General features: G+C 40.6%; 1 protein-coding gene across 9 annotated transcripts in view; it reads right to left on the bottom strand.

Moving 5' to 3' along the window:
• Nucleotides 1-475: 475 nt before the first annotated feature.
• Nucleotides 476-13,748, bottom strand: part of LOC129721563 (spondin-1) — a 61,431-nt gene continuing 48,158 nt past the window's right edge. For all 9 annotated transcript variants that reach the window (XM_055674279.1, XM_055674278.1, XM_055674281.1 and 6 more), the window contains exons 4-9: nucleotides 3,019-3,641; nucleotides 2,090-2,959; nucleotides 1,702-2,026; nucleotides 1,474-1,638; nucleotides 1,261-1,412; nucleotides 476-1,206 (exon numbers count right to left, since the gene is read on the bottom strand). In XM_055674279.1, coding sequence (XP_055530254.1) covers nucleotides 898-1,206; nucleotides 1,261-1,412; nucleotides 1,474-1,638; nucleotides 1,702-2,026; nucleotides 2,090-2,959; nucleotides 3,019-3,641 — 2,444 coding nt within the window. In that variant the 3' untranslated portion in view covers nucleotides 476-897. The remainder of the gene's footprint in view (nucleotides 1,207-1,260; nucleotides 1,413-1,473; nucleotides 1,639-1,701; nucleotides 2,027-2,089; nucleotides 2,960-3,018; nucleotides 3,642-13,748) is intronic.

The raw sequence follows: 13,748 nt of genomic DNA, 5'->3' as shown, positions 1-13,748 counted from the left end.
TGAAACAGGCTCTTATATAGGCCAAATAGCACATTTCAAATGGCAAGGTCTATGATTCTGTCGACCGTGCTTGGGAAGCAATCATATAACAACCAATCAGAGGCCAAAGTTTTCGTTTTGACAAGGCTTGACTATTTTCAATAGTACAATAGATTGAAAAATAAAATTACAATTATCTGCATTTGGGAAGAATCTTAGAAGATTTTCCAATCTATTGCTGCAAGAACGAAGGAAGTCCATCGAATACTAACCGATTTATTAGCATTTGAAATTGGACATATTTTTCACTTTTTTCGGTTTTAGATTTTCATTTCACATCCCTATGTAGCCGAAATTCCTGAGAGAAGTATTCTACTTCAAAATATCACCTGTTAGTATTTGTAATCAAACTGATTCCTTTTTTTTTGCTGCAAAAGTCCATCCTTTCCATTACAATGTTTCGAGGCGATTCTTCCGAAATAAGTCTTTAAAACTATACGTTTCGAACGTCTATTTATTTTATTGCAACAGCATTATTTTCACTTATTATTGTTGTTACTATCATTGTTTCACTTATGCTGCTCTCCAACGAATTTCTTGCCGGATAGTTATTACAAAGTTTTTCTCCGGTGTTATCATAACTTTTCATTAAATGGAGTATTCAACCAAACATCGATTATAAAGAGCCATTCTTCGGTTACGATCCGTTACATCACAAACAGTTTCGTTTCAGAACAGCCCATCTTGCTTATGCTTAAAATGACTGAGTTAAAAGTCAACATACTAAACTAAACTGTTGCATTAATAGCATGCAAAACAAATAAAAACCAGAAGTGTAATATAATACAGTCGTTAAACAGTTATAGTGACGATCCAAAGCCAAATAAGAGTGATGATCCATTCACGCAGTTCGGTCCCTCACTTGCCTAGCAAGCAAGGCATTATATCACACTTCCGCTCCTCCAGCCTGTGCGGACAGTGTCGAGCATTCTCCGGATTCAGTACGTAGCGGGTGCGCTGTTGGACGGCAAAATCACCGCAGGTTTTACTACATGGCGACCATGCCGACCAAGCCGAGTACTCGCACTCGATCGGTTCGGGTGAATAGCGCGTGCTGGGACCCCACGACGGATTCGTATCGTGCCGCGAGGAATCACAGTGGACGAAGCAACGTTCCACCTTGCGCAGCTTGCGCGGACAACGTTGACCACCGTTGATGGGTTGAGACTGGAAGAGAGATTGGTAAAGGCTTCAAGTTGTAAGCATGCGAAAGTTACTTACCAAAATAGTCCGCGATTTCAAACGGAATCCCTCGCCACAGGTTGCATTACAAGGACCGTGTCTCCAGTGAGAAGTTTTGCAATCTCGCTTAAAGTCTGAGTCCGAATTGGTACTGATCTGATCCCGAATAGGTATGTTGGTAAACTTGCGGTCTATGACAGGTAGAGAATATATTTAACAAAAAATCCGGTTGGTTAACGCACACAAGAATACCTTTACTGCAGGTATCCAGACAGTCCTCCCGAGACATGAAATTGTTATTATTGCCACCACATCCGGTGAAGAAAAGCATCGAGCAGTCATTCTTTTCATTGTCAAAGTACCAGCGTGGCTGCGAATCCCGACAGTTGCCCGGTTTTGGTTCTAGATAGCACAGTTCTTGGGAAAAGAATGCTGAGATTAATTTCCAATGAATTTTAAAAACAATAACGTAATCTTTACCTGGTACACCGTACAAACTTTCACAAGGTGGAAGATCGTGACCACAGGTAACTTCCTCGACGGTCTCTACCCCGTAGCATGGATCATTCGGGTCGGTTATTTGCATGCTGTTATCAGGGTCATCTTCTTCCTCCTCTTCCTCGTCCTCGTCGTTAGCAACGGGACGTCGTTTCGTTAAATAATAATTTACGAACCGTTTATGATGCAGTCTCGTGTTCAGTGACAGGCTGATCGGCATTCTCGTTCGCATCATTCGACCAAGACCACACGTTACACTGCAGGGTCCCCACTCGGACCATTGTGTCATCCTACATTTGGGGTTGATCTGCAACATGGACAAAAAAAGTCCTCAAATGTAATTTTATGAGAAAAATTATTTATTTCTTACATCGGCACTGATCACCGGTTGAGAGATATCCCCAGCGCACTCTTTGCTACAAGGCATGGTCTGCTGCAGCACCGGGGGACTCGGTAATCGCTCACACTTCTTTCTAGCTCCCTTTTTCTTATACTTGCGCGATCGAGTTTTGTTGCCTTTGCCGCAAGGGGTGCTGCACTCACTCCAAGGGCCCCACTCAGTGACCTCGCATTCTCCCTCGCTCGGATAGTTTTCATCCATCTCCTGGCTGGGAACGAAATCGCAGTCTCGTTCTTGTCCTACACAAGGCCGCCGATCGGTAAGCTTCCTCTTGCAATTGGCATTCGTAGCCTTCAGTGGATGCTTGTAGATCCGACGACGGAACTGCTTGCCCTTGTTACAACGCGAACTACATTCCGTCCATTCGCCCCATGGTTCCGTTTCACAAGCTTGTTTTTCGTTACTGTCTTCTTCGTTATCTACGTCGCAGTTTTTCTCGTATAATCTTTGCCTGGAAAGGTAAATTCTTGCCAAAGGTTTCATCTCAGCTCCAGTGGGATCGTAGAACGGTGACCGGGGATCGTTCGGATGGTTCGCTTTAATTCTGCGAATTACATCCGGAGGATTATTCGGTTGGTCCGGTGAAATATAGGTTGGTCCACCGTCCGTTCCGGCATCCCACGGATAGAGATTCAGAATTTTATTCTCAATCCAGGTACAGTTTGAGAGGCACAATTCTAAGCCCGACACTCCAACAATCCAGTCAGGTGATGGATCAATCATTGATACTATCGAAACCAGATGATGATTGGAATCCACCCGAAACACCGCAAAAGTCTTTCCGGTTACGTTTGGATACGATATACCACGAGCTTTGATGATGGTGCGGATTTTGGCACTCTAATAAAACGTTCAAGTTCATTAAACATCTATAGACCTTGCTATCAAAAAAACCATACCTCATTCTTCAGCTCGCTCTCCAACGTCCTTGTCGATCCGTGTTCCGCAACCTGCTTCAAGCCCTCACTCGCGATCTGACCGTACTCCCAAAAACGGTAGTCGACCGTGTGGGAAGCTCCAATAACATCACTGAACCTCGTTAGCCACCCATTTGAAGGAAAGTCCTTCGGATGTGTATGCCTAGACCAGAGTCCCTCGAAGGTCAGTTCATACTTGGCTTCATCGCACGCACAGCACTCTTTCAGTACTGCCGGCTGCGTATCCACCGAATCAGCTTCATCTTCGCAGAGAATCTTACTTAACGGTCCATCGTCCATGTACCAGACGTCCCGATGTTCGACTACCGTCGCCCGAATCGCTATGCAGCCACTCCTGGCCGGGGGAGCTACCCAGTTGACCTGAATTTCGCTCTTCGGAATCGAACTCGTCTGGGTGACGGCATTCGGACAGCGTTCGCTAAATTTGGTCTGTCCGTCACCGAGCAGATGAAACGTGCCAACCGTGTGCGGATCTCCGTTGAGCGACTGGTCAGGACGAATCAGCGACATTTCTTTCTCGGCTGCCAGGAAAAATCCCGAGAATTTGTGCGGTACCTGCATCGAGCGGATCCCAACGAGGCTTACTAATGGAGGGAATAGAGAACAGAAAATGTGTATTAATTGATAAGGACTAAAATGATACATTGTCAATGTTATTCAAAAAACAACTTTTTAAGAGTTGGGTAAAAAATAGGGTATTTTATTTGTTTTCGGTATGCCAATAGTCAAATTATATCAATTTTCATAATACTTTCCTTCTCGGAATCGCTTTAACTTCATCAGGAACTAAAGAGTTAAATCGAGCTTTTGAACTAAATTGTCAAAAGTTGCATCCAGATGCGTGGTTGTCATTGTAAACTGAAGAGCGCAGCAACGCGGGCTGAATATCGGCTACTATTACTAATCATATCTGAAATACAGTTTTAAGTTTTTCTAGTATATCCATATTTTTTTCCAAAATTGTGGCTCATTGGTTTGTAACAAACTTTTTTTCATTAGGAGAAATGGTCGGTGTTAAGTCAGACCGGACCAAGTGACATTTTGATCATTTCGAGAAAAACGAGTTTGAAGTTTGTTGCTCTGGGAATTTTGAAGTTTTCAATATTTTTGCGCAGTTTTGATGTCATAAGTTGGAGTAACTCTCTAACTGTATCATGCAATGTGACAATTGAAAAAAAAGAGTGCCGTGAGCTCAAAAAGGACAGGTTTGTAACTGATTAAATGTGCTTGATCCACTCTGATTGAATCAAAGAAGAATCATTAATGACTTGGTCCATTATGACTGAACAATTGAACAAATAATTGTAGTCCATTGATCATCGAACAGTCAAAAATCAACATTAATCTACATGGTTAGCTTCTGCGACATCAACAATTATTGAAAATAGTTTGAATAAACTTTAAACTGTGTTTGTTTCAACAAATCAATGGTAGGAGCGAAATGTTTCAATGGAAAAAAATATGGTTATTTCACTCAATTAAGTTATTCGTAATCATCCACTTTCTCTGCAACTTTGGCTAAAATTGCCGTAGAATTGATAATGGACTGGATGGTTTCCTCGTGTTTTGGTTCTGGAATTTCTGTCACGTTTGGATGTAGTGACTCAAGGACAGCTTCATGAAAAGTTGGCACAGGTTCTCCATTATTGATTAGAAAATAATATTGAATAGATATTGACAACATGCTTTACACACTTAAATGTCAATCGAGTCAGCTTTTTCTTGTATTAATATGAAAGGTCTTCTCCAAACAATCGCTTGTGTTGCCTTTAGCTTCGTAATTTCATTACGGGCATAAATCTAATTAGCTTGCATAAAACAGTAACAAACATAAACTTACTACTTATTTCAACCTCCTGAGGATATAATTCATTGGTAAAATCATCAAGTTTTAAGTCAGTATTACTACTGTAACTTGAACTTCTTTCTGAAATTGTGGAATGTTGTGTCACCCACACAAATGATTAACGTTTCTCATTTACGTGTTCAATCAGAGTGGACCATGTACATTTTCCTCATTTACTGGTAAAGTATACTTTTTTGACTAACGGGCAAAGAAGCGTTCCGATAAGTTGTCTGATAGTGTTCAAATTCATTTATGTTGACTTCAAACCGATGCTGTAAATTCCGATAATTTCAACTTTTTTCTGCTTAACACATGGTTCACTTTGTCTGCACACTATAAGGCTGATATCAAGTCATGTTAGTGACAGCAATAAACGGTCCAAAAACACATTCAAAACCACGGCAGTGCGTGAAACTTTATAGATTCCAATGGGGGGTGAGTGAAAGAGTTCTCTGATGCAAAGAAATCCGGAAAACGCTTGAAAATTCTTCCGTTCGTTCGCTTTTATTAATAGCTGACCGAAGGCAGTCTCATTGAAAATAAACACTTGGTCCATTCTGACTAAACACTGTTATCGGTTGTCATTGGTCTTGCAGACAAAAATCATGCTGTTATTTCTGCTGTTTTAGAGATAAATAAAATCTGATTGTTGTGTGATGTAGCTTAAGAAAATCTTTATCCAATACTATCGTTAACTCGTTTTTTCCAATTTTGCGACTTGGTCTGCTCTGACTTAACACCGACCAAATGCATCTTGCTTTCAGGTCACCACAAAACACCACGCGCCTCCATATATTAGAGTTCCGAAGCAAGTGCATGGTATGTCAGTTCTAATTAAGAGTTTTTGCAGCGATATAAAAAAAAAATCAAACCACAACTGTTCTTCACCACAAAGCAGAAGTTAACTTGAATGCGATTTAGTTTCATCATTAACACCAAACCAGCGTACCAGCGTATGCATCAAAACCAACAACTGCACTCAGCTGTCGCTCCCCGCTGGAGGGGATCATCTGTTTCTGTTGTCCTATCCGGGTTTTTTGTGGCCAACATGGACACACGCAGCAGCTTCAACATATGTTTGCTCACTGCATAAATCGGAATTGCAAATATTGGGAGCTTAGATTATGCTTTTGACGTTGACTAACGTCTATATCGAAGTTAGGCCCCTGAATTTAAAAATCTAGTAATTCAACCAGGGAAAACCAGAGAAAAGTGGTCAGGTTTTGAGCGCTTATTTTGCAGTCATCTATAATCAGGTTTTCGAGGTTTTGGCATCAATCGATCAGAAATTCTTTTACGGTTAAATTTATGTAACAAAAACAAACTATTGTTTGAGATACACTATTGAAAAATTGGTAATTAATATCGATTGTCTAAATCATACCGCGCAGCCAATCACTACCTCTCTTCCCAAGCACAGTCGACACTAACGGATACAATCGATCTGACTTTGTTGTTATTGTTGTTGTCACTTTCTGTTTCCGATGTTTATGCTGCTGCTAGCGGAAAAAACCTTGCAAATATGCATCTTTTTGTTGGTGTTAATTTTACGACAGCGGCCGGCACCCCATCATTCTGATTCCAAAACCGCACCAGTGACATGCGGACGCTAGGTGATAGCAGCTGAAAGGAGGAAATACAAAATAGTACCGGTCATCTCGTGCCGGTTTCACCCGTAATGCTGGTGGCTTTAGTAGTAAATGGCTACTGCAAAACACTTAAATGGCTGGAATTCTGGACGGACTAACCAGGAAACTATAATCGGCAACTGGCACCTTTTGGTGCCTCGAAATTTTGGTACAGAAGCGGCTAATTGAATTTTCTGTTTTACCAAATGCTGCTGCTAGCGGAAAAAAACCTTGCAAAAATGCATGTTTGTGTTGGTGTTAATATTACGACAGCGGCCGGCGCAGCTTTCAAGAAACATTTGTCTCTGCCATTTCATCATCTATGTAGCCCATCCCTCTTTCTATTTATCTGACGAAGCCTTGGTATAAAACGTATCGTTCGAACATTTCACCCCATCAGTTTCATTATTAAACCGTACCGGATACATACGGACGCTCGGTGTTAGCAGCTAAAAGGAGGAAAAACAAAATAGTACCGGTCATCTCGTGCCGGTTTGATCCGTGATGCTGGTGGCTACTGCAAAGTACTAAAATGGCTGGAATTCTGGACGGAAACCAGTAAACAAGAAATCGGCAACTGGCACCTTTTGGTGCCTCGCAGTTTTATAATAGAAGCGGTTAGTTGAATTTTATGTTTTACAATTGCTGTTGCTAGCGGAAAAAAAACCTTGCAAAAATGCATGTTCATGTTGATGTTAATTTCACGACAGCGCTAGGTGTTAGCAGCTGAAAGGAGGAAATACAAAATAGTACCGGTCATCTCGTGCCGGTTTCACCCGTTATGCTGGTGGCTTTTAGTAGATTAACCAGAAAACAACAATGTAATCGGCAACTGGCACCTTTTGGTGCCTCTAAATTTTGTTACAGAAGCGGCAAATTGAATTTTCTGTTTTACCAAATGATGCTGCTAGCGGAAAAAACCTTGCAAAAATGCATGTTTGTGTTGGTGTTAATATTATGACAGCGGCCGGCGCAGCTTTCAAGAAACATTTGTCTCTTCCATTTCATAATTTGCGTAGCCCATCCCTCTTTTAATTTATCTGACGAAGCCTTGGTATAAAACGTACCGTTCGAACATTTCACCCCATCAGTTTCATTATTAAACCGTACCGGATACATACGGACGCTCGGAGGAAAAACAAAATAGTACCGGTCATCTCGTGCCGGTTTGATCCGTGATGCTGGTGGCTACTGCAAAGTACTAAAATGGCTGGAATTCTGGACGGAAACCAGTAAACAAGAAATCGGCAACTGGCACCTTTTGGTGCCTCGCAGTTTTATAATAGAAGCAGTTAGTTGAATTTTATGTTTTACAATTGCTGTTGCTAGCGGAAAAAAAACCTTGCAAAAATGCATGTTCATGTTGATGTAAATTTCACGACAGCGCTAGGTGTTAGCAACTGAAAGGAGGAAATACAAAATAGTACCGGTCATCTCGTGCCGGTTTCACCCGTTATGCTGGTGGCTTTTAGTAGATTAACCAGAAAACAACAATGTAATCGGCAACTGGCACCTTTTGGTGCCTCTAAATTTTGTTACAGAAGCGGCAAATTGAATTTTCTGTTTTACCAAATGATGCTGCTAGCGGAAAAAACCTTGCAAAAATGCATGTTTGTGTTGGTGTTAATATTATGACAGCGGCCGGCGCAGCTTTCAAGAAACATTTGTCTCTTCCATTCCATAATTTGCGTAGCCCATCCCTCTTTTAATTTATCTGACGAAGCCTTGGTATAAAACGTACCGTTCGAACATTTCACCCCATCAGTTTCATTACTAAACCGTACCGGCTACATACGGACGCTATCTTGAAAGAATTCTGGACGGACTGACCAAAAGCATGGATATATTCGGCACCTGGCCCCTTTTGGTGCCTCGAAATTTTGTTACAGAAGCGGCTAATTGAATTTTCTGTTTTATTACAAAATGCTGCTGCTAGCGGAAAAAACCTTGCAAATATGCATCTTTTTGTTGGTGTTAATTTTACGACAGCGGCCGGCACCCCATCATTCTGATTCCAAAACCGCACCAGTGACATGCGGACGCTAGGTGATAGCAGCTGAAAGGAGGAAATACAAAATAGTACCGGTCATCTCGTGCCGGTTTCACCCGTAATGCTGGTGGCTTTAGTAGTAAATGGCTACTGCAAAACACTTAAATGGCTGGAATTCTGGACGGACTAACCAGGAAACTATAATCGGCAACTGGCACCTTTTGGTGCCTCGAAATTTTGGTACAGAAGCGGCTAATTGAATTTTCTGTTTTACCAAATGCTGCTGCTAGCGGAAAAAAACCTTGCAAAAATGCATGTTTGTGTTGGTGTTAATATTACGACAGCGGCCGGCGCAGCTTTCAAGAAACATTTGTCTCTGCCATTTCATCATCTATGTAGCCCATCCCTCTTTCTATTTATCTGACGAAGCCTTGGTATAAAACGTATCGTTCGAACATTTCACCCCATCAGTTTCATTATTAAACCGTACCGGATACATACGGACGCTCGGAGGAAAAACAAAATAGTACCGGTCATCTCGTGCCGGTTTGATCCGTGATGCTGGTGGCTACTGCAAAGTACTAAAATGGCTGGAATTCTGGACGGAAACCAGTAAACAAGAAATCGGCAACTGGCACCTTTTGGTGCCTCGCAGTTTTATAATAGAAGCGGTTAGTTGAATTTTATGTTTTACAATTGCTGTTGCTAGCGGAAAAAAAAACCTTGCAAAAATGCATGTTCATGTTGATGTTAATTTCACGACAGCGCTAGGTGTTAGCAGCTGAAAGGAGGAAAGACAAAATAGTACCGGTCATCTCGTGCCGGTTTCACCCGTTATGCTGGTGGCTGTTAGTAATAAATGGCTACTGCAAAATACTCAAATGGCTGGAATTCTGGACGAAAATAATCGGAAACTGGTACCTTTTGGAGCCTCGAAATTTTGTTACAGAAGTTTTGTAAAAGAAGCGTTGCAATTCCCTATACTATTTGCTTCAATGGAATATTTTTTTTTTTTTAAGAATACGGTAGTCAACGTCATGCGGTCGTGTCTTGAATACCACCCTCCTACTTTTTTAAAATATGAGCACAGGATTTCGGGCTCTCGTTTCAACAAAAATGCGTTTCATAAGGGAATGGTGCAACTTTAGCTTGTGGTGATAGTTTTCGAACTGTATTTTTCATGGCGCTTTTTGTATCGTATGTCTGGCAGAAAATACACCGGTGAGAGATTCAATTTGCAACACCATTTATCAACTATATTTTAACTGGCAAACTGGCAGCTGGTACCGTGTACTGGTAGATACTAGCAACTTTTCAATGTCGGAAAAAAAACCTAGCTCAAATTTCAGCATTGTGAAAAATGTTACATCCATTACGGATGCCACTGCACATTTAGCATCATCATGGGGGTTTTAAAATCGCTAACTCAGCAAAAAAACCACATATTCTAGCAATTTGAAAATACCACCGTCAGTGCAATTGGCAACGCAAATCGATAGTGCTTCAGGATGAACGCACAAAATCGCGAACACCTAATAGGTCCCACTGATGGAGCGGATTTGTAACACAAATAAACGTTGTCCTGTGGTCGCTGAAGGCAGTGACCAGAAAAGCTGCAATGATAATGGTTATTGGAAACCGTTCCTTTTTTTTTTGTTCCAGCTACCGTCCATTACCTCGCACTGCATGGTGTGGCAATTGGATTCAATAGATTGGGTAACGTTCAACTGGTGGACTTTTCCTAAATGGAAAATCTCCGCCTGTGTTACTCGTTCATCGGAATCCGTGCTTGGCATAAAATTACATATTTAGAGCCCAGTTGGCTGCAATAATGGGATTAACTTTAATGGAATTTGCTCAGTCGTTAAAACACACGGAATTGTTTGTTCCTGCTTGCTATGAGGTATTAAGTGAGAACAACTTGGTCTACACTAGGCTGTCCCAAAATTGCATGATGTCTGGAAACCTGGGAGCTCACCCTTAAAATGAAAGTTTAGGGTGTCAGAAAAAATCTTTATAAGGGCGAAAACTTTAGGCAATGATGTTTAAGGGGTGCACAAGCGGGATATTTGAAAAAAGTCAGGTTTTTGAACATGTTTTTTTAAAAACAATCTAACACTTCAAATTTTAATAAATCGTTATGTCTTATTATTTCTAATGGATTCTTTAGGGTTCAAACTATAAGCCAGATTTTTGTTCAGAGCTGTTCAGGGTCCCAAGCATGCATTATGTATTTTTAAATTATCGAAAAAGTTGATTTTTTTTTTAAATTCCAGCATTCAATCGTTTGAAGTGGGTACCGTACATTGAGCCATATAAAGTTCAATACCGTCAAAAGATGGTAAATTTAGTGGGGAATAACTTTGCCGAAGACACAATATGGCTATCTTTAACCCCAACAAAGTTATTCGTGATTTACTGCGAAGAAAAAATATACACTTTTTTCTATATTTACAATGTTTATTTATAATAGCCAATAATACGAGTCAAAAAAATTAATCAATTATTATGAATTTAAGTAATCAATTACTGACTTTTTCGATGAATTGTTTTGTTTTTTACGGTTATTTGCAATCATCAGTAGTGTATTCCCCTTCTCTTCGTCGGACTTTGGACCAGAATCATTGTAGTCTCCTGCTGTCCCGAGAGCTCGTTCCGCTGGATCGTTTATCACCGTTAAAGAGCTACATTTCCTCTTCGCTTCAATGTAATCAGTTCGTGAGTTCCAGTTGGTAGGATCTTCATTCAAGAAACCGCTCTCTAGCCCCAAAATTTAAAAAAAGATCATGGATCTTTCGGTTACATAATCGGTCAGACCTTTTTTGGCCGAGTACTTTCTAACTCTGGTTAAAGAGCTTCCATTACTCCGCTTTTTCAAATTTTCTACCATCTTCCGTTTTGTTTCCTCATCTACTCGATCACTAAATAAAGAGAGACTTACATTGAGCTCTGTTAAGTACCAAAGGTGCTTCTCGAACTTTCTGGAAGTGCTTTGGCTTAGCTATTTATCCTCAAAATTTTGCAAGGACTCAAGTCGTTCACTGGTGCATCTGTTGCCACTGGACATTCATACCACCCTTTCACGTAAATTTTCACAACAAACAGCACAAATCTTCAACATATTGCTTTATGAGAGAATTTGAGGTGACATTTTGACGACAACTTATAAACATTTAAGCATCTGATAGGGACAGCTTTTACTACATTTACACAGTTTACCTAACTATAATCGATCCGCTGCATCACGCCATGCCATTCCGATGCGTCTTGAAACAATAATTTTTGGCTGATCGTGCTCGCGAGTAGGGGAGTGCACGCGAATAAGACCGTAAATAGGAGTGTGTGTCCATGGTTTCGGGAGCGAAGAAAACTTGCAAGCGTAAACACTCGGTGGTGTGAAATGAAGGAAGTGTGAAAGAACGAGAGACAGTTCGAATGGTGGAGGTACGTCATTGTGTGTGTGATTTCGGTAGCGGTGAGAACACTACTTGGAGTATCGCATGCTTGTTTAGAGCAAGTTTAGCAACACTGGAGCATACAACCATAAACCATTTGTAGTTGAAAAAAACTTTAAAACAAGTTGTTTTCCTTGTTTTGTGTTGCAAAATAGTTTTTTTTTGTGTATACTTTTATCGGTAAGATAAATCTGTTATCTGCAACTTTTCTGAAGAAGTCACAACGATTAAACAAACCGTTCTGTCTCTAAAAAAATGTTTTTACCATCCATAAGGCAATCCACGGGTAACGTTTCACTGCTTGTACGTTTGTAATTGTTTTTTCAAGTTGCAAAACTAAAACACAACCAAACACAAAATCTTTTAATGCCGGAAAAAGAAATCTGAAGTGATATTTTATAATTGGGTAAAGAATTGTCACTAACCATACTGGAGCAACCGATCGTTTGTTTTTCGTGCTTTTCGATCCGGGTTGCATCCAAGTTGCGACCGAACATACCTAAGGCTGTCAAAAGTTGAACATACCTAAGGCTGTCAAAAGATGAAAACTAACTGAAATCAGCTGACCGCACCTGTCTCGTCAATTGCCTTAGCAACATCCATAAATTACGTAACGCTAAAAACCCAATTTTTGGACCCCCACCCTCCCATATGTAACGAAAAGTAACGCCAAAACCTACCCCCCATAAAATTACGTAACGCTGTAGAAGAATACGCCAAATAAAAATGCTCATATTTGGAAAGTCTCCCCATGAATTTTTTGTTACGTAACGCTGATCTTACCTCCCCCTCCCCTATATAACAAATCGTAATGCCAAAAAATATACCCCCCCCTCCCTCCTATAGGTATTACGTAATTTATGGATGCCGCCAAATTATTCGTGACCAAAAACAAAAAAATAATAATAGCACAAAATGACATCTTCAGCCCATAAGAACATCTATACAAAGTGCAAATGCAATGCTATGCAAATGACATTTAATAAAAATAGATGAGAAACATTTTGTGTTCTCTAATGTCATCGATAAAAATTGACAGTACTTTCTTCAGAAAAAATAAAATCCGTTAGGAAAAACGATCAAAAATGATTGAAATGTTATTGTTATTCGCGTCACGCGGCCTCCCCGGGCGAAGGTACGGGTTAACAAGGCTTTGTCACCGAACGACAGTTAAATACGCGAGCGGAATCGATAATCAAGGCGGACCAAGACTCCTGTTAGCAACGACTACCTGGCCTTTCCCGTTTCCTGCTAGTTGCCTTACTACAGCGAAGGCCTATGCGTCTGGAAGGGGGAAATAGGTTACGTTCTAAAGGATTTTCTGTATACCAGTAAGGATCACTCTGGCCTGATTAAGTCTTCTAGCTAGTGTCCTCGCTAATGTGGAGGTCTATGCTTCTTGAAGAGAAATCAAAGAGTAATCACTTATTAATATAGGAAGGTTCGGTCCGTCCAATGAAACGACCAAATTCAGACTAACCATAAACTTCTATTTTATTCAATCAAAATTTCCTTATATACTAAATTTACGCTTACAATTCAATATTTACAATCAATGTATAATACAGTCTTTAAAGTACGGCAGCGCGAGCCACCTGCCTCAAAACGCTGACCCTACGTAATTACTATTTTGTTGCCAATCGTTCTACCTGTGAGTGCATGGCTACTACATGCTACCTGCGGGAGCATTCGATTGAAATTTGATCTTCTGTTTATTTACGTTTTGAGTTTATTGGCGCTGCTCGCGCGGGTTATGGAATTTAATTTTATCG

The sequence above is a fragment of the Wyeomyia smithii genome, chromosome 2 (genome assembly GCF_029784165.1).
Source record: "Wyeomyia smithii strain HCP4-BCI-WySm-NY-G18 chromosome 2, ASM2978416v1, whole genome shotgun sequence".
Classification (NCBI taxonomy): Eukaryota; Metazoa; Arthropoda; class Insecta; order Diptera; family Culicidae; genus Wyeomyia; species Wyeomyia smithii.
Note: the sequence above shows the minus strand (reverse complement) of the source record. Positions and strands in the feature narration are given on the sequence as shown.